The 19346-nt window shown below is 51.0% G+C and overlaps 7 protein-coding genes across 10 annotated transcripts; 3 read left to right on the top strand and 4 right to left on the bottom strand.

Moving 5' to 3' along the window:
• Positions 1 to 69: 69 nt before the first annotated feature.
• PPTG_04972 (hypothetical protein) lies at positions 70 to 8342 on the bottom strand (the record flags this gene model as incomplete). The annotated part of the gene is made up of 8 exons (XM_008897341.1): positions 70 to 186; positions 256 to 658; positions 725 to 801; positions 870 to 953; positions 1030 to 1107; positions 1173 to 6676; positions 6740 to 6839; positions 6909 to 8342. 8 exons carry the CDS (start codon positions 8340 to 8342, stop codon positions 70 to 72), a joined length of 7797 nt encoding a protein of 2598 aa, XP_008895589.1.
• A 27-nt stretch (positions 8343 to 8369) lies between these two features.
• Positions 8370 to 9664, top strand: PPTG_04971 (hypothetical protein). Its single transcript, XM_008897340.1, has 2 exons — positions 8370 to 9216; positions 9296 to 9664. The coding sequence occupies exons 1-2, from the start codon at positions 8404 to 8406 to the stop codon at positions 9410 to 9412; spliced, it is 930 nt and encodes a 309-aa protein (XP_008895588.1). The 5' UTR covers positions 8370 to 8403; the 3' UTR covers positions 9413 to 9664.
• On the bottom strand, positions 9612 to 10393 carry PPTG_04970 (histone H2A.X). Its single transcript, XM_008897339.1, has one exon. It carries the CDS (start codon positions 10342 to 10344, stop codon positions 9922 to 9924), a length of 423 nt encoding a protein of 140 aa, XP_008895587.1. The 5' UTR covers positions 10345 to 10393; the 3' UTR covers positions 9612 to 9921.
• Positions 10394 to 10615: 222 nt separating this feature from the next.
• On the top strand, positions 10616 to 11579 carry PPTG_04969 (histone H2A.X). The gene has a single exon (XM_008897338.1). The coding sequence runs from the start codon at positions 10799 to 10801 to the stop codon at positions 11216 to 11218; it is 420 nt and encodes a 139-aa protein (XP_008895586.1). The 5' UTR covers positions 10616 to 10798; the 3' UTR covers positions 11219 to 11579.
• On the bottom strand, positions 11522 to 15005 carry PPTG_04968 (hypothetical protein). Of its 4 annotated transcripts, XM_008897336.1 has the most exons (4): positions 13942 to 15005; positions 13749 to 13847; positions 11952 to 13663; positions 11522 to 11870 (listed from the first exon to the last, which is right to left on the bottom strand). In XM_008897336.1, the coding sequence occupies exons 1-4, from the start codon at positions 14054 to 14056 to the stop codon at positions 11589 to 11591; spliced, it is 2208 nt and encodes a 735-aa protein (XP_008895584.1). In that variant the 5' UTR covers positions 14057 to 15005; the 3' UTR covers positions 11522 to 11588. The 4 variants fall into 4 exon arrangements, with proteins under 4 accessions (XP_008895584.1, XP_008895582.1, XP_008895585.1 ...); XM_008897334.1 differs by having other exon boundaries at positions 11522 to 13663; XM_008897337.1 differs by having other exon boundaries at positions 11522 to 13663; positions 13749 to 15005.
• On the top strand, positions 14178 to 16604 carry PPTG_04966 (hypothetical protein; the record flags this gene model as incomplete). The annotated part of the gene is made up of 6 exons (XM_008897332.1): positions 14178 to 15485; positions 15554 to 15736; positions 15797 to 15882; positions 15945 to 16161; positions 16224 to 16326; positions 16384 to 16604. The coding sequence occupies 6 exons, from the start codon at positions 14178 to 14180 to the stop codon at positions 16602 to 16604; spliced, it is 2118 nt and encodes a 705-aa protein (XP_008895580.1).
• A 33-nt stretch (positions 16605 to 16637) lies between these two features.
• On the bottom strand, positions 16638 to 19242 carry PPTG_04967 (hypothetical protein; the record flags this gene model as incomplete). Its single annotated transcript, XM_008897333.1, has 5 exons — positions 16638 to 17305; positions 17371 to 17428; positions 17497 to 17682; positions 17751 to 18026; positions 18259 to 19242. 5 exons carry the CDS (start codon positions 19240 to 19242, stop codon positions 16638 to 16640), a joined length of 2172 nt encoding a protein of 723 aa, XP_008895581.1.
• Between the last annotated feature and the right edge of the window lie 104 nt (positions 19243 to 19346).

The raw sequence follows: 19346 nt of genomic DNA, 5'->3' as shown, positions 1-19346 counted from the left end.
CCGTGTATTGATAGTGCACAGTGTACAACAGTCGAAATGAGTGTGTTGTATACGCACCGTTGATGAAAACTAGAGACGAGTGCCCAACGAAGGTACTTTAAGACGCTGGATGGACCCATCCGTGCCGCTCGTATAAAATGCGTCTTTCGTGGCGACAGCGTCAGTCACTCCCCACGATGAATTTGTCTATAGGCAAATAAAGGATAAACAATTCAGCACGAATTCGATGATGAATGAAGGCTAACGTGTACATACCACGTTGATTGCCACGTTCGATGCGGCATCACTGAGGAAGTTCGTGGCATCACCGAGGAACGAAGGCTTGACGTGCACCTTGCTTAGAAAAGCGACCTCCCTGAAGATCGGTAGGGACCAGATCTTGACGTCACCACCGGCAGACCCCGATAGCACACAGTCTCCGCTTGGGTGCAGCGCGACTGTCTTAATCGGAGTCTCATGGGCGTTTGAGATCGTATGTAGAACACGACGCTGTCTCATGTCGAAAATGCTCAACGCGCCACCAGCACCTCCCGTGATGAGCAGTTGGTGGGTCGATGAAAACGCAACCGAGGTGGCACCTGCTGGGTGGCAGGCTGGGGCCGCGACGAGAGCTTTGGAAGTCGGCAGGAGAGTATCCCACACGCACACACTTCGTTTCCTGTATACAAAATACATGCCATCATTAGCTCTAAAACTTTCTCAAACATAATACTTGATAACGTACTCGGATGATGTTCCCACGGTAGCGAGGGTACTGCTTGAGTTGAGAAAGACGAGTCCCTTGGCACCCTTATCATGACACTAAGCACACAAATACGTGTTTCCGTTAGTACAAGTCGTCATTGATCCCGTAGGATGCAGAAACTTACAACTATCTCGCGGTAATAAGGAGATCGATCCAAGTCGGAGAACTTCCACATGAATAAATGCCCCATGGCATCCACAGCGCCAAGCTACAATCAGTCAAACAAACACAAAGAAGTCAGTTGTACTTGAAAAAACGAGATGTCGTTGAAAGGCGATACAAACCTGCTGGCCGAGATTGTCAAATTCTATTGCCTTGATACTTCGCCAACCAGATAACATCGACGGACTTGTTGGATACGGCTACAGATTAGAGTTAGATCGAGGATAAACCCAAAAATGCCATATAATGCAAAGCCATCAAGTACCGTCACGATGTCCTTGGTTTGAAATGCGCAAATTGCACTGAGACGGTCGTAGGACCACAAATGCATTCGTCCCTTGTGGTTTCCAGACACAAAGAGCGGCAAGAATGGATGAGAAGCCACAGCGGTGGGCTTGAAGCTCGCCGTCTTCGGCTCCGACGGGGATGATAGCAGATGCGCTGGATTTCGTAGAGGTGATGGGGGTGCAACGCTACGAGTGGCCAGATTGCTCGACGGAGAAAAGTTGCCGCTGTGCATCGCATCTGAAGCTTGTCTTCTCTTCACCGGAGACGACAGAGATGCGTCAGCAGAGAAAAACGCCGTTTGTGGCGACGCATATATGCCCTTGAATTGAAAACGACTGCCATCTGCGTAGTCCATACTGCTAGCCCTGAAAATGCCTTTGTTGCTGCATACGCTGACTTCCGCATCTTCACCGGCGGCACGGTTAAAGCACATGGCTTTGATGTTCGTCTCGCTGCGATACACGCACTGCACATGCACAGAGGCTGTCGTGGGCATTGCCATTCGCCGTTTAAGCTGGTCGGCAAGGTTAGCAGCACGCGAAAACGTTGTTGCACTTTCAGCGACAGTCGATAAAAGGAGTTTCTGCGAGCGCGTTAAGGCAGATTTCCGTGAAGCAGGCTCCGGCAGGCGTCCCCATCGAACTTCCTCGTCAATTTTCTCACTGCAGCATTCCAGTTGAGCATTCAGACGAAGCAAAAGCTCGTTCTTGTCCGCGAAAAGCTCCACGAGCAGAAGCCATGGACAGCGTTCGCATTCACATTTCAGCAACTGCCGTCGGTTCAAACGCTGTGGTGACGGGGGAGATCCCGGACCATCCGCAAGGAATGCGCGCGGGCTCCCAACGGCACCACTGCGACTAGGCGAAGGCAACCCTCGAGGTGAAGTTGGTAAAGTGGGGCTTGACGGAGCGTGTGAAATCGAGAACGGACTGAAGAAGAAGCCAGCCAAGTCGCACAGTAGATGCTTCAAGGCGAATTCAGCGAGTCGGTTGCTGTAGTTTCTCCAAGCCTCAACTAGTTCCTTAAACAGCTCTACGGTACAAGCAACGTCTTGTCCCGCAACTTTTGAGAGGTGAGCTGGCATGGCGTCGGCTGCCATCACCAACACCAGGCCCCAGTACGAACAATACGAGAAGAGAGAAGTCTCAAAATCGCGTGATGGCATCGGATGGTGCAACCTGTTCGTCTTCACTGCTGCCGTGAACTCATCCAGCTCCAACTCGAGCATACAAACTGCCTGGTACAGCACTGGAATGTCTTGATGGAGCGATGATGCACCTGTGTTAGGCGTTATGGTTGGACGGCGAAGGGGAGTACAAATCACACATAAATCACCGCCGGCGATATCATTCAGTGCCTCCTCCGAGTTGGAAGACAATATGTCCTTATGCGGGAAGATGAGACCGAGCACGCGGTACAAACAGCACGGATTCTTCAGATAACGACAGCAGACGCAGATGACGCTGTGGACTGCAGCGACTGCAATTCGTACAAATTCTCGGTTTGGTAACGTCGCTCTTTGCTTCGCTGGTTTCAGAAAAAAGTACTGCAGCCAAAGCAGCAGGCGCGTCGCCATAGCCAACAAGTTTGAACACGTTTGATCCACTTTCCTTGTGTGTAAACTGTCTGTGGCAGCAGACATGAGGTCTCCCGACGCTACCGTAGCGACTCCCTCCACGATGACTTCAATAAACTGTGGCAGCGGACTAGTAAATGCAAATTTTGACGATGAACCATCAGAATTGCTCCAACCGGAGACCAAAAAGTCCAATGCAGCAAGACGACCGGAGTGAACCAGCGACTGCACTACAGCGGTCCGGACTCTGTGTTTCATGTTGTCTTTGCTGCTTTCTGGTACACCCGGTAGAACGTAATCGCCTCCATGGTACACAATACATTGAATCTCTTCGTTCAGTCGGTCTTCGAGGTCGAACCGACTGGACGCTGAGCTGGCAGGAGTAGTCATTGCTTCGCGCATTGACTTCAAGAACGTGGCATACAGGAAGTCCACTTGATTTCCTATTGCTGCCATGAGGATCCGCTGGCGACAAGCTAAAAATGCCGTTACAGCAAAGCTTGTAGCGCGTTCCCGACGGAACTCCTGCACGAATGAAGCGACGTCACGCTGGTGGATCAGCGCTGGAATTCCGAGACCCGCATCTTGCATGCGAAGTACGGCTGAAGTGTTCAGCCTTATAATTTTCTCCTTCAGTGCTAGCTTCATCGGCATAATAGTCTTCCGAAGAAAGCGCAGTAGGTCACACGCACCAAGAAGACTTTTCCCAAATGCTGACCAGTACATACTGGATGGATCGACGGTCGCATTCTCCATGTCGCCAAACATACTTTTCATGTCAATAGTCGGCGGTGTCATCAAGATATCGATGGCACTTCTTGTTTCGCCCAGGAAATACTTCACTAGGAAGCACATGTAAACATCTCCACACTTTGAAGCCTTTGCCCAGACGGCGGTGTTGAGGAAATCGATACACACATTTTTTGCTTCGGACGATTCGCCGCCGGTGGTTCCCGAGTTTGCTCCCAATTGATCAGCAAGTCCACGAAGATTCGTACTCAGGCCCGTAAAAGAAGCTTGCGAAAAATCAGCCACACCAGAGCTTCTCAGTGAGTCATCCTGGCCTCCGAGGTCCCATTTTTCCGAGATTCGAGCAATGAGAAAGGACAGAACAAGCGTCTCGTCCGCTTGCTCAGCCACCGAGACTGCTTCAGTAACTTTGCTGCCAAGTAAAAAGAACGCTGCTGACAGCTCATAGCGCTGTTTAGTCTTCAACACATAGGCGTTTTTAATGGCAGCATTTTTCCAGCGCAAGTCTGAAAAGTTGTTCCTCAAAAGCTCAGAAATCCGAGACTCATTTGCCATCTTGAACAGGCTCGCCAGCAGACTGGTTTTACCCAACAACACATAGAATACAGCAACCGCAAAGGGGTCTCGGTTCGCTGCATATTCAGCCTGCGCCACCTTCTCTGTAAATTGAACAAGCTTAGCAGAGCTTTTCAGCCAGAAAGGCAGTCGTAGACGCCGCATCTCTTTCCAGCTCATTGTTCCAGTCGGAAAGCATTCCTGAAGCAATTCTGGTTGGAAGTCACTAAGCGCTCCCCAAGCGACTTGTTCAGAGCAAAGTCCGGTCACGGCTTGAAGGCTCGGCGTCAGAGCAGTTGTTTCATTGAAGACTTGCTGATCAGGAGTATCCGACTCGGTCGCAGTAGACTGACTGGATGTACCACTAGCTGGTGGATCTACTGGCCACAACAAAGAGGCATGAAAACGAAGAGCAGCCTCGTCCTTCTGGCGACTGCTGTCACGCTCCCAACTTAAGGTCTTCTTTATGCCAGCGACGATCGCTAGGAATATCTCCGATTCCCGAGGCGGCATAAACGTCAAGGAACCTTTGTGCTTGTTGAAAAAATTCGGGAATTCGTCCGTTTCCATCTTCGACTTCGATGTTGCGGTTGTTTGGCTAGATGGTGAATCGGAAATTGTAGATTGAGGAGCAAACAGCATGTCCGCACGATCAGCGCCACCTGCACTAGCTCCATATCGACGAGATGCCCCAAAATCCATCGCAAATAGGTCACTAGCTCTAGCTGGAGCTGAAGAGACTGCACCATAACCGGCACCACCACTCCCCTTACTGCTTTTTCCTCTCAGGTAGACATCCGATCGCTCGTCATACTTGCTTTCAGTAGACGTAGGGTCTCCTAGCAGCTTTGATAACGAGAGCAAAGGAAGAGTTCGCAGCACGGTGTCGTCTGTCATTCGTAGGTAGCATGTTTCTTCATGCTCCACAATTTTCACCTTCACGTGCTCAAGAATTCTCTCAAGTGTCTCAAACGATCCACGTGCAAGCAAGTACATCAGCGTTATGGGGTGGTACGCAGGAACTGCTTTCGAAGCTGGCTGGAAGCCGAGGAACTGTCCACGAAGATGCACTGGAGACGCAAAAGACAGTTGAAACGGTGACAAAAATCCAGCTCCGTCGATATCGCGAATGTTGAGATGAGTCAAACTGGATCCGATTTGGAGTAGGCCGTACGGATAACTCGAGAGCGACGAAATCTTTTCAGGTCTTACACTAAAGCGACTGGAAGACCACGCAATACTCCACTTGTTTGAAGGCACTGAGCAGTCAAACTTCAGCATGCCGATGGTTGTGGTCGATAGAAACAGAAGCTCGCAGCTCCGCTCCGGCGTTACTGGCGGCGTCCACTCCAAAGACACCACTTGACCGAATTGCTTACGCGGAACCTCAATAACTCCTTCCAAGGTCCGCTCCATGGTAGGCAAAAAGCAAATTTTGTCATCGGCTTCGCTGTCACCCCCTCCAAATAAAATAGCCACCCGTCCGCACAAGCTGAAGCTAAACTGTTTGAAAACGGCTTGTTCTTCAGTAGGATGAAACTCCATGTGAGACCTTTGTGCCTGGTTGACCAGTCTCATTAATGCGCCAACGTCGACTCTGTGAGCAGACTTTACCTCAAGTAAATCACCCAGGTCTGCAAATGTCCATAGTGTTAACAGCGAGTCCGCGTCAAAGCTTGCAAATGTGACTTCAAACGAATTCAGCAATGGGACATTGGCAACACCCAGCAATCTGGTGCCAGGTAAGTCAACTGTCGTTTTTCGGAATAGCTTGACAGAAGACGCCAGTGACCCGGATACTGTCATCTCAAACGAGAAAACCCAAGCAGTAAGCTTTCTTCCGCCTTTCTGAACGCCAATAGCCATACTAAAATCCTTGGTGGGGTTGCTCGTCGTTGGAGAAGAGAAGAATGACAAGCTGTTTGCCCACTCAGTCTTAACAGATTCGGGAATTTCCACAGAAATCAATTCATCCAACTCTTCGAAATCATTACTTACATCCGTATAACACGTTGTGAGTGTCAGTGCACCATGCCCCGCAATTGAGAGTGAGTGCTTCTTTTGTGACCCCAATTGGTCCGAGGGTGAACTTTCGATAACCTTTATTTCTGTGTCTGGATTCACCATTGCAACGTGCAACTTCCCTCCAATAAATAGATACAGCACTCCTCGCTCTTCGAACAAAGCTGTGTGTGTGACAGGGCCAACAGCGTTGTCGGTTCTGGAGTGACAAGCAACATCAAGCCTGCGCAACGACCCGCTTGCTAGAAAGATATTCAATCGCCCGCCCATGTTTGTAGTAGCAATCTTCACAGCCAGCTCGCCTTCATTAGCTTGGGGGTCTGATAGACACCTTGATTTCATGTTTGCAACTGAAAGGGATGCGGATTGGACATCTCCTTCCTTCGTGGCACTCATCATGCTACGAGATGCAGCGCCGACTTCACAGCTCTGAACTGAGTAGGAGACAGAGCCCCTACGGGTACTATCCGAACTGCTGTCGACTCGGAGCTTCAATCTTGCACATTTCATATAACTCTCACCTTCCTTCTGCTGGAATAATACCTCCACAAAGAAGCCAGCTGAGGCGCTTTCTTGATCTGTAGCAATAGTGTATTATCCATCAGCTAGCACATTTCACGTAGGCAGCCACCAATACATACCTTGGTAATCAGACGAACTGACACTGAACACATGTGCACCAACGAGTTGTTCACGAAGTCCATCATAACTAAGGAGAAGAGACATTTTAGGAGAAGCACCCTGCTCATTCACAACGGATTTAACCAGGTCAGTCGATTCCATTGAAGCTCAATGAAGTATCAAACGTACCGTAAAGGGGGCTGCTTCTCCACGGAAGATGCACAAGTCGCCATTATCGAGTATACCGTAGAGTAAATTCACCACAAAAGTTTTCTCGAGCGCTACGTTTCCAGGAATTAAAGCTTCTCCCACGGAGGTATCTGCCATTGCACCGCTTCGGTCTCCTAGCAGCTTCGCATTCATTTGCGTAATACTATCCATGCGCTGACTACCCAGTTCATTTCGACGCGCTTCGTTTAATGATCCATAACCATAGTGGAATAGACATAGCGCGTCCATCACGGTGCTTTCACTCAGTAATGCTTCCTTTATCGATGACACCGTCTTTGACAATTCTCGAGCCCAATAGTGATCCACCAAGCCGAATATTTGGATGCGGCTCTCAATACTTACGTCGTTCTCGTCAATCGACGACAGGCAGAAATCCACAGCAGCAAAATGCTTCCACAACACAAATGAGCGTAGTGGGGCGACATTTTTTCTCCAAATAAAAATATCACCTGCTCGATCAAGAGTGAACAGCATCTCACAAGCACCCGTCGTGGGGACAGTCGATCGCGAGTTATAAACGTTCACGTCCTTCGACCATGTCATGGAAACTAGAGCACGAGTATGCGCAAGAAACATCGACATTGGTGCGCCTTCGTGCGGCGACAGCTCTCCAAGATCCCACACCTTCACGATCCTGTCGTGTTTACCTGCCGTTGCAGCGAAGCTTCCTCCTGGCGCCACATCAAAGTGACACACCGGTTCAACCGCTAGCAGCGAGTCCATGCCAGGTCCTCCGCCTCCTGACAACGTAACTGTGCGTTGCAAATAAACCTGCACCGAGTCGTCTACGAGCTTCCAAATGGAGAGCTTTTCTCCAGCTCCAAGTAGGAAGAGGTCGTCTCCACTTTCCACCCACTCCAAGTGATTAAGAAGACGATCGTCGCACTTCCAGCGTACAGATTCGGCCCATCGGGGCAAGTGAAGATACAGATGAGCCTTTACGTAGTCAGTGCTCGGGATCAGGTCACTACCTGCCGTTACAGAGCCCAGTCTTGAGCCTGAGCGGTCATCCAGTGTCGAGGCTTTGGAGGCCTCCGCCGTCGTAGCCGCCCTGCTTGACGTGGCGCTAGAGGGCATTAGCAGCACGCCACGACCCTCTTCGATGCACAGCGCCAGCGCGCCGCGCGCAGCTTTTTTGCTTGAATTGAAGCGCACGCATAGAATGGCGTCCTGCGCGTTCCAGACCTGCCACAGCTCGAATCTGGGCGCGAGATTGCTCTGGTCAAGCGTCGAGACGGGAGGCGCCTCCACTAGTACAACCAGCAGCGACTCAGAGGTGTAGACGAGGTACCGGCTGGACTCGAATACGGCCTGACAGACAAGCAGGTCTGCCTGCGTGCCAAGAGTGGGTGCACCCACAGCGGCAACAGACTCCTCAACACGAAACACCATCGCTCACAATCTTGGTGATGAACTTTTTTTTTAGCATATTTTTTTTCCTTAATAACAAAAAATGTTTCACTATTTTATTCGAAATATAACTACAGGTCCCAACATGGCTTCACAGCACAGAAGCGGGAAGCGCGTGCCAGCAGCACAGGACGCTTTGGACGCGTTCGTAACGACACAAATACTGGACAATGGCATGGACGTGATTGCAAAAAAGATCAACGTGCTGCGTGAGAAGTTGCTGCGGTCAGGGAATGGCGAGGGTGATGCAGAGACCAAAAAGAAGTGGGCTCGCCAGCTCCAACATTGGCTCGCGCTAGCTTGCCGTCTACTGGCGAAGCAGCGGCGGCAACTGAACCATTGTATCGAACGTGTAGAGAGAGACTATAGTCGAGGGGAGATCGGTACCGGACCGGACAAGCAGAAGGAGGCGGAGGCGAAGGAAGATGCTAATCTCTACAGCCGCACGTATGCCCGCCCGCGAGCGGGGAGCTCATCAACCGCCAAAGCAGCCATGGAGAGCGACGGCTACAAGGGCGTCATGATCCCGAACAAGGAGGACATTCTAGCTATAGGTTGCCACGTTGCAGCTAAAGTGGCACGTAGCCACGAACTGTGGATCATGGCGCGTGTGGTCAAGTTCAACGCCGACTCGAACACTTACGAGGTGGAGGACGTTGACTCGGGCGACGACGAAGATGACACTGATGCGCCGAGGAGACACTACATCGTACCATGGCAACAAGTCGTGGAACTACCCGGCGACTCACTACCAGAAGGAACATGGATCCAGTACGCTGTGAACGAGCGCGTCATGGCCATGTACCCCAACACGACTAGCTTTTTCCGCAGCACCATTCGTGTGCCAAACCCGAAGGTACCCTCGCTCTGCAGACAGGAGGTGTGGATCAATAGAGTTACTAACAGCAGTTCTTATATGATGCTATTATTTGCAGGGCGCTCCGTACGTGATTCTCAAGTTCGACGAAGACGAAGACGAGCACGGCTTCGTGCCGGATCGGAAAGTGCCATTCCGTTTCGTGGCTCCGCTTAAACCGTGGCATCAACAGTGACTAACAATACTTTGATGTCGCTGATCGAGGGTAGTTTTTTGCCTTCGTGCCATTGCGTCGTACAGTAATCCTGCCATAAAGCCAGACTCTCAGCTTAAACATGTTCCACCGTCCGAGGTTTCTCATCGTCAGTTTAACGCGAGAACATGCTCTCCACTTCACAACTTCAGGATCGCATGCATGCAACCGAAACCTTAGACCTCCTTCAACCGTGACTATCAGAACAGTAAAAACGACAGCCCTACCGGTGTACGATATACTACGTTGCAGGGATCAACTACACAGCAGATACCTCTACAGCTATCGTTGTTTGAGTTTCTTTCGAAAAGGGTGATGTTGAAAAACATCAGAGGATTGAGTGCAGCCAGCGGGCATAGCCACTGATCGCAGAGAAATTGCATCATTCGGCAGACGCGAGTTAGATCACGCAAAACTTGCCAGCAGCTCTGTTGGCCACCGACACGATCACGATCACAGTTTACTACTCTTGCTCGGCGTAATTATCCCGCTTAGTAGTCCTGCGAAGCCGACGACTTGCCCTTCTTGCCAGCAGAAGCAGACTTCTTGGGCAGAAGCACCGAGTGGATGTTGGGCATCACACCACCCGAGGCGATGGTCACGTCACCCAGGAGCTTGTTCAGCTCCTCATCGTTGCGGACGGCCATCTGAATGTGGCGCGGGATGATACGCGTCTTCTTGTGGTCGCGGGCGGCGTTGCCAGCAAGCTCGAGAATTTCAGCGCAGAGGTACTCGAGGACGGCGGCCATGTAGACGGGAGCACCGCTGCCCGTGCGCTGGGCGTAGCGGCCCTTGCGAAGGTAACGGGCGACACGGCCGACGGGGAACTGCAGGCCAGCCTTGGCCGAACGCGTCGAGCTCTTGCCAGTCTTCTTGCCACGGCCTCCAGTAGCGGCTTTTCCCTTTCCAGACATGGTTCTTGAGGTGGTTGTTGGTGGTCGACTTTGAAGCAAATTCGAAAATGAGCATTTCAGAGCTTGGATTTTTTTCTTGGCGCGCTTTGACCTCTTTTGACTCGCACCGCGAAATAGGCAAACTTGCACCTCTTCCCGCCTTTTGAAATTCCACCAATCAGCGGGAATATTTTTAAGGATCCGTCAATCAGATCACACCAAAATTTTATTAACCAATGCCGAGACATGTCCATTTTCGCCTGTGACCTCGCTTTGGCTTATTCGGGGTAGGGGATAGAGCGTTGTCGCCCCGCCTTCACCAACCCGCCAAACAGTCGATTGATAGCCGCGTCTTCTCTCCCGGTCTCAGATCTGCATCCAAAAACCTGCGTTTTGCAATCCTCGAACCGCCTTCGAGCCATATCGAAATTCACACGCACTAACTCAAGTCGCCGAGAAGCTCAAGCTAATTAACATGTCTGGAAAGGGAAAAGCCGCTACTGGAGGCCGTGGCAAGAAAGGAAAGGGAAGCACCCGATCGGCCAAGGCAGGTCTGCAGTTCCCCGTCGGCCGTGTCGCCCGTTACCTGAAGAAGGGCCGCTACGCCCAGCGTATCGGTGGTGGCGCTCCCGTCTACATGGCCGCCGTCCTCGAGTACCTCTGCGCTGAAATTCTCGAGCTTGCTGGCAACGCCGCCCGCGACCACAAGAAGACGCGTATCATCCCGCGCCACATTCAGATGGCCGTCCGCAACGATGAGGAGCTGAACAAGCTCCTGGGTGACGTGACCATCGCCTCGGGTGGTGTGATGCCCAACATCCACTCGGTGCTTCTGCCCAAGAAGTCTGCTTCTGCTGGCAAGAAGGGCAAGTCGTCGGCTTCACAGGATTACTAAGTGCATTCGCGCTTAGTGTTCGACGCTTTGTCAATGGTCTTTGACCGTTTTGAGCGCGATCTAGGTCGCCTCCACCTATGCTGAGTTAGCATATTGCTGCTTTGGCCTCAATTCCCTGATGTTTTTCAACATCACCCTTTTCACGAGAAATACTCATTAGATTAGTTTACAGAATGAATTGATACTACTAGGTAGAAAAACAAAGTGTAGCAGATCAGAAGGATCTTAAGTGTTCTCTCGAGTATTGTGGCTTTAAATCGCTGAGTTTGGCTTGTCGTGGCGCCTATCCTTCATGGTAATTTTGCCAGGATATCGTTTTTGAAGCTACAGTAATGAACGTTTACATGTCCGGAAAAGATCCCTTTATTTGTTATTGGCTTGCGGGCAAGCGAAGACCTCTTCCGGGTGCCGCCCACTCGGCGCGCACCATGTTTCTAAGCGTGTCGCTGAACTGGAACATGAAAATAAACTGCTTGTCACGCTCACCGTTGGAAGTGCGAATCTTCTGCTCCAAGTCCGCGATCAGAGCGCCAAGATGTGCCACGTTCTGCATCTGTGCAGGGTTGCCGCTCGACACGGCCTCGTCAATTCCTTCGCGCAGCTTCTGCGCTTGAGACTCAAACTCGCGTATCTCGGCTGCCAGTTCTGCGCACTTCTTGTGAGACGACGTCAATACCGCTGGGACATCGCTCCAAATGTTAACGTGCTCATTTTGCTGCGCAAACGAACGCACCGCGTCGGAGAAGATAAGCACACGAACTACCGATTCAAATCTCTTCTTGATCGCTGCGTCCCGCTGAGCACAGAGGCTGTTGATCTGTATCTTCAGTTGCTCCGGGATCGTAATGGTGTTTGACCTGTGCACAAACTCGTGACCTTCTTCCGTCCGCTTGGTGATCTCCACGTCCAGTTGCATCACCAACGCATTAACATTGTCGTAATCGCTCACCCAGATCGCACGTAGCTCGTCGTCTTCACCAGACTTACTAGGGCTGAAGCGTCCCTCTCCTGCGCCAGCCGCCATCCGATGTGGAACCATTGCATCCGAGAAACCTGCTTGCTGCTGTTGTTGTTGTTGAACATTATGATCCCTAACGACAAGGTGGTGGTTTCCATCGTGGTCGTGTGAAATAGTCTCAAATCTCGATACTGGTACTCCTCCAGGACCCTGATAAACTTGTGATCCCTGCTCGTTGGTCATAGAAGAATACCCATTCGACACAGGAGCAGATTGATACGGGAAGGCCTGGGACGCGGGAGATGGTGAAGCCGGTTGGAACCGCGGAGCATGGGGAGATACGTTGACTGGAGAAGGGATTCGTGTAAACCGGGCGTTGGACGACTGTGGCATTGGTGCAGAAATGGTTGACGGAGCCATGGAGGCAACCGCAAACCCTGGTTGGGAGTTCAGCACACGCTGCGCTTGACTAACGAATCGGTTGCCATCGTGCATCAGTGACTGCGCTTCAGCTTGTCGACGCGCTTCCTGTTCCCGCAAAATCTGTTCGTGCCGCATCCGTTCTTCCATCATACGCCGCTGCCGCTGCTGTTCCTGAATAAGCGCTTGCTGGCGCAATTCCTCTTGCCGTCGCTGTCCCTCTAGCTGTCGTTGCTCCTCTTGTTGTTTCTGTATTTGTTGCTGCCGTTGTTCTTCTTCTCGTCGCCGCTGCTCTGCTTGCTCCTCCTGTGCTTTCTTTAACTGCTCTTTCCGCTCCTGCTCCTGTTGACGATGCTGTTCTTTCTGCAGTATACGGTCGGCTTCTCTCTTCGGTCGCTCTTCCTGCTCTCGTTTTTGCCGCAAGCGTTCTTCATTCTGTTGCGCCAAGAGCTGATTCAAACTCATTTTTGGTGATCGAGCTTGAGTGGCATTGGATTGCGCCACTTTCGCTCGCATATCGTGCATTGCCTTCACACGGTCATACAGACTCATACCGTCCATTGGAGCCGCCGCTGGTTGTCCACTGGAACGTGAAGCCTCATCGGTACAAGTTGATTTTTTGCCCCGCCTGTCATCTGCACTAGGTAGCTGCCGCTTGCGAGATTGCTCTTGGGTTGCAGCTGTAGGCGGCACCACTGCTGTAGAAGAAGCGACAGCAGCTGATGCCGCAGGAGGAGTAGCAGTAGGGGACGCACCTTTTGCAGGGACTGTTTGGCCAGCAACTCCATTAAAGGCCGCAGTCGACTTGGCCTTCGCTTCGTCCGCCTCCATCTTGTCGTGCAGACGTAGACGATACGCCGCCCGCACCATCTCGATGAACTCGCCAGACCACGCTCCTTCCACAAAGTGCTTCCCACTGGCGCCGTCGATAGGGAAGCAGTGGTGGGGCTTGCTGCTCCCGAGCATCAAAACGTGCGGCTTCTTGTGGCAGCTAGCGCAGAAATAAGCGTCACATTCCGCGCACCACATGACAGGGTCGTTTTTCTGGCTGCAGCGCATGCATTTACCTGTGAAATTGTAGCGCAGTTGGAGTTATTAAAGTCGCACATTAACAGTCACAATGCTGTCAATAGTCCTCAGCAACTCACGTACGTAGCGTCTTGTGTGAATAGTGGCAGCTGACACACGTGTTGGTGTCGGCGCGCAGTCTGGCCTGGCACTTCGGGCAGCGGTTCAAGCTGATGCCGTACACTACACGCGCCAGATCCGTCAACAGCGATTAGTCACACAGTTAAGCCCCCATTCAACGCTAATTCACGTCACAAAGGAGACCGTCAGTACGCACTATAGAGCCTCCGCTCGCTGTCACGTCCGCATTTCATCACCGCATCCGTCAACATTCCGTTCCAGGCGTTAGCGCCCCTCTCCACGCGCGGTTCATTCGCCTCCACGACCGCCATAACTCCCGCCAAAAACGTCAAACTGTTGGTCGGAAATATCCAGATGTACCAGTTTTTAGCAATCGCACTTTTTCGAGTATAACCCAATGTATACTTCGTATACGCGGATCCATTTTCCAGTATGCATCTGTTCTTGAACGCACGCGGTGGTGTTGCCTACGAGGGCGACAATCGCCACGCCTGGTACGACGCAACACACCAGAGTGTATTGGTTCTGTCCCCACTGTCGCTAAAGCTACAGCAGCTTCCTCTGGATGCATCGCTGGATCCCATGACTGCTGCAACAGCTACATTTTCCCCTCCTTCAGACCTGAAGACGCTCTACGACTTCAACGAGCCGGAAGCCAGCGGCGACCACCGAGATGCTGTCCAACAGCGCAACCAGACTCCAATAATACTGCTGCAGCTGTCGGTTGATAGCCAATTTCTTGCCATCCAGCGCAGCGACATCGAGGTGCAGGTTTTGGATCGCGGCACTCGGGCGTCCTACTGGGTTTTGTGTAAGTCTAAAGCCGGCAACAGGATCCTGCACGGGGGCATCATCTGGAACACGCATTCGCTCAAGGCCACGAGCTCTCAGGACCTGTTCCTAGTCACAAAACTAGGGCTGGAACACCACCGCGTCAGTTCCAAGAGGCGTAGCTGTGCCCTGCACAGGACGGTGGGGCTATACGTCCATGAATTCTGGTATGCAGCCTCGCATGGAGTGTTGCTGGTCAGCTCTGGGTCGAGAGCCAATGAGGTCGTGTCATTCTTACTGCATGGAACAAACGCGGAGAAGTTACCCGAGCTCGTGTTCTCGACGTCGGTGAGCAAGCAAGATCTTCATCTCGTCACCTTGTATGGAGATCTATACGTGGTGTACAGTGATACACGATCGACAAAGTTGTTGTTGTATTTGGTGGGACGCGCAAAGGTGACGTGTGTGCGCTCGTTGAACGTCATGTTGCCGCCGGGGACAGCGCTGGAGTATTCGGTCGTGGACAATTTACTCGTGTGTCACAGTATGGAATTTAACGTCAGCATGTTCTTTGATATCAAGTGTGACAGGAGTATCAGCGATCCGTTCTCAGCCCCACTGCCGATCTCGTCGCGGCCACCAGGTCAAAAGCACGACGGTGCTGTGCCAAGCTTTACCCGTTGGCGCTTTCACGCCCCAAATCTCGTACAACGTTCGTATTCAGCAAAGGGAAGCGAACAAGTAGAAATTCGTAAGCTGCAGCTGAACCTAAAGGAGATCTGCAAGACTTGCGAGCACCATCGCGAGATCTTGCCATTTCTGTTGCGTCGAGGGGATCATGAAGCAGCGAAGCTGTTGATATTGATGCTAGTGCGTGGCTATATTGTGGAGCACCAAGCGTCTATTTCTTCAATCGTGCAACTGCTGAATACTGTTCAAACGGTGTGCGGCAGCGAGCAACGTAACAATGTCGGTGTTTCTGCATGTACCGCTATTTAAACACTGATTGTCTTAACTTTTGTGTTGACGTACTGCAGCATATTGAGAAAAGCAAAACTGCGGGGTCTGTGCTGGATAAAGATACTAGTTCAGGGAAAGAAACTGCTGGATATTCAGCAGAAACAGTGAAATTGCATGCTCGCAACGCTAGGGGTTTCCTCGTTATTCAACAGACAGAGTTTTATCGCCACGTATGGAGTGATATACTTCAAGACGCAAAGGTACGAATTAGCCTACTGTAGTGGGTAGAGTATTATCGAGTCTAACCTTGCTTCATTCAGGTTGTTCACCGGTGTGATTTGAGCGTTTATATAGTCGAATATATCAAGAATCTGCGCGAGAACAAGGTACCAGTGGAGAACATTACGTGAGTTCCTGCAGGGCCAATGAGTTTGACGCTACAGCTTGTGGCTAACAGGTTGTTGTCAGAAATGTTGCGCTTGCGGAGTGTTTTATAGCAGCAGGAGAACCAAACAAGCTCTACCAGTTTTTGCATTACCATGTGCTAGCTGATTCTGTAGAGCTTGCCGAGTTGATGATCCGAAATGGAGAGACCTATCCAGCTTTGATGCAAGTGGGCCTGGACATGTACTTCCGCCTGAGGGAGATTTGCTCTCTAGTCCGCACTCTTTTGGATATCGGACAGGTAATAAGTAATGTGCGGTATGGTGTGATTTCTTACCTCACGCCACAAAATGTGTTGGTCAGACAGAGCGAGCAATCGAGATTGCTTGGAGAAATATGGGATTAACCTCGTGTGATGCATCGGTTCTTCCAGGTGTTGCATTTTTTGACTCGCTGGTTCGATCAGGTACGTGCGGTATCGTTGTTGAGTTGAAGTCACCCTATTGACTTGTGCTTACAATAGTCACCTCACCTGGACAGACCCGTTCACCCCTACAGGTGACACAAATGCTGGGGAATTTGTTACTGTTCTTGAAAGTATGGGACCCTGCTGCGCTACAGCGATCAATCACAACATCCCCCTCAACTCTCGCTATCTGCGCTACCGCTCCATTTCCAGACAACCTGATTTCGCCGAGTTCCCGCATAAAGCTGAGAGCTGCATTTGGATTTACTGCAGAATGATGCTATATGCGACTTTTGCGCACTTCAGCGTTATTACGTAGCTGGTCGCAGAATGATTCGGATGCGTGGGGGTCCACCGGATGTTAGCGGTCGGAGGCGTGCTTTATGAGAGCTTGATGGCCGACGTGGATTAAGCGGAGATGCAGCTTTAGGTTTTATCGGAGGACATATCACGGTCATTGGACGTTTTTCATGGTGTGGATCCTCCTCGTTCCCCATCTGATGAAATTGATTTTGAAGCTGGCACATTACAAGCGCTCTTGACGTTTGGAGAAGCCGTGTGATCACGGATGTACTCGTGATCTTGCAATTTTTTGTGGGTGAAGTCACTGCCAGCAAGTTACCACGTCGCTGGTATCGTGGAGTACGCGGAGTTGATACTGCTTCGGGTGATCGACTACTATCGTCCTTGGTTGCTTCAAACAATGTCGTTGTCACACCGTTTGCCCGGGCAGCACCGTGCTTGCTGGTGCTGCGGGCATGCATGGCCAATGAAATTCGCTGTACACATCGAAGGAACTCGCGAAAACTCAGATCCGGTGCTTCCCTCCGGTCGGAATCTGTGATACTGATGTCAAGCTTGGCAGCATAGTACTCACGAATAAGATCAACGAGGCTGAGGGGGGCAATGGAAGCGTTTCCAGGCATTTCTGGTGTCGAATAGGGGTCGCCATCACGATCAGGAGGTGAGCGAACGATATCTGAAGTTAACGATCAGCACAGTCAGTGGATATCGACTGTGTCAGACAGTACTTGGGATACTCACTGAATGCCCTTGCAAATGTAAGGAATTCCTTCATGTCAAGGCGGACTTTGCTATCTACCTGCAACAACATTCACGACATACATTCAGCGGGCGAGGTGGAGAGTACTTGTCGACCGTGAACGTTACCTCGGCGAGGCTTTGAATTCCGAAATGCGAGAAAATTTGCTTGAACTGCCATATATGCTCCTTGAGAAGCTTCATGACGTGATTTTGTGAGATATCTGGAGCTAGTTGCTGCACTCGGATGATCTTTGCCCGTGGAATAACATGAACTTCTACAAACTTTTGCACGTCAGCGTCTGCCAGTGGCTCCTATTACCAAACAAGTGTTAGCTTCAAGCATGGTGAACAATGCAGCATTCTCTTTCACGCACATTTACTTGCAAGTGTTCAGAACGCTTGAAAATGAGGATGCAAGCCGATAATAATTGCGCGAAATCCATGGCTTTTCCTGTGCCAGTAGCCGCTGCGAAAATGTTTGTGATGTCTACATCCTTAAGCGCCGGCGTCGGGAGCAGGTCCAGTTTGCAGTCCTTAACGAAGTTGGTGAAGTTGGTTCGTGTGATCCAGACCAGATTGGTTACGTTCCCTGTCATTGCATAGTACGCAAACTGCTTTCGCAGCGTTGCGTTCATGAGCAAGGTTTCTAGAATCCCCTCTGAAGCCTCAGGTGTCGGGGTCGCGTAAATGCTCTTTACTGTGGTAAAGCTTGACTGGTTACTGGGATTGCTTTGGCTTAGCTGAGACGAATTAGACGCGTTACGGGAGGATTTAGAATACTCATGATCGAGCGACAAATCCATCATTTTTCGATATTCAGCAGTTGTCTGTGGAGAGAAATGATGAGTATTGTACTACTACGGGCTACACACGAGGCGAAGTACTCACCTTGAGGTTTTCGGGCGGTGCGAGCAGCATTGAATTTAAAATATTGACCCGCTTACCTTCCCGTTCCAAGTTGTAGCGAAAGAGGGTGGCATCGCGAAGGCTGCAGTATGTGATGAAGTTATTGAGGCACTCATACACGTGCTGCTCGTTTTCATACGTGGCCATGAGCTTTTCACACGCTTCACCAAGTGCGTTATTGTTATCCGTGATGAGCTCCTTCTTCATTCGTCGGATCTCATTGGTGAGCACATCAATCTCAATTCGAAGCGCTTCCAGTTTATTATCAGGGACTGATGTGGGTTTGCGTAGGCGGTGGATCTGTTGCTGCTGCTGTTCCAGCTGCAGATCAATCACACGAAGAGTCTTTATAGCGATTCCCTGCTCCATCTTGCGGTTCACATCGTGGATCGTTGCCGAGAAGTGCTCAAATGTGATTTCGCCTTCGCGGTGGTAATACTGTCTGCTTTTTACGCCTCCTTTGGTGGCTTCAACTGCCTGAGTGATGACTTGCTTGAGTATTCCAACACCGTGCAGTCCAGTCTGTTCGATCCGATGCAATACGTCGTGTGCGAGCAGAATACCATCAGCGTCAGTGTCAAGAATTGAGAAAATGCGTTGTAGCTCCATCTGAGTGCTCTCTTCAAGCAGCATGCGGTAGTAAGCACGAGTCTGCAAGTATTCCTTCCAAGAGAGATGACCGTCCCCATTGACGTCATACTTAGTGAAGACGGCTTGGATTTCCCACTCCGACAGCGACGGATAGTCTTCTCGAAATAGTTTGCAGGCACGAGCTGCAGGTAGTCGTGCAAGTGCAGCACGAACTTTCGTATTGTCAGCCGCAGTGTTGCAATTGGCGAACTTGTGCTTTAACAACCGGATTTCTTCGGGGCTGAGGACGCTCTCGGGCACAATTGTCGAAACATCCAAGTTTTCCAGCGCGGAGGCTGGGTTCGCTGATGGTGGGCGCTGCTGATGATCTTCCATTTGCTGGGGACGGATGAGAAGATGATGCTTAATGTGGTCAGGAACCTATTTTCAGCGTTGTTCAGCGTGGTTGAAGCGAACCGAGCTGATTCTTGAGCCCTATC

The sequence above is a fragment of the Phytophthora parasitica genome (genome assembly GCF_000247585.1).
Source record: "Phytophthora parasitica INRA-310 unplaced genomic scaffold supercont2.5, whole genome shotgun sequence".
Lineage (NCBI taxonomy): Eukaryota > Oomycota > Peronosporomycetes > Peronosporales > Peronosporaceae > Phytophthora > Phytophthora nicotianae.
This window is presented reverse-complemented; position numbering and strand designations above follow the sequence as displayed.

Excerpts from the sequence above, each read along its gene's own strand:
- PPTG_04971 (XM_008897340.1), top strand. The coding sequence starts at position 8,404 with ATGTTTCACTATTTTATTCGAAATATAACTACAGGTCCCAACATGGCT. Across the intron at positions 9,217-9,295 it reads TTCGTGTGCCAAACCCGAAG|GGCGCTCCGTACGTGATTCT; the intron begins GTACCCTCGCTC and ends TATTATTTGCAG.
- PPTG_04970 (XM_008897339.1), bottom strand. The coding sequence starts at position 10,344 with ATGTCTGGAAAGGGAAAAGCCGCTACTGGAGGCCGTGGCAAGAAGACT.
- PPTG_04969 (XM_008897338.1), top strand. The coding sequence starts at position 10,799 with ATGTCTGGAAAGGGAAAAGCCGCTACTGGAGGCCGTGGCAAGAAAGGA.
- PPTG_04968 (XM_008897334.1), bottom strand. The coding sequence starts at position 14,056 with ATGGCGGTCGTGGAGGCGAATGAACCGCGCGTGGAGAGGGGCGCTAAC. Across the intron at positions 13,848-13,941 it reads CAGCGAGCGGAGGCTCTATA|TGTACGGCATCAGCTTGAAC; the intron begins GTGCGTACTGAC and ends TGGCGCGTGTAG. Across the intron at positions 13,664-13,748 it reads CTATTCACACAAGACGCTAC|GTAAATGCATGCGCTGCAGC; the intron begins GTACGTGAGTTG and ends ACAATTTCACAG.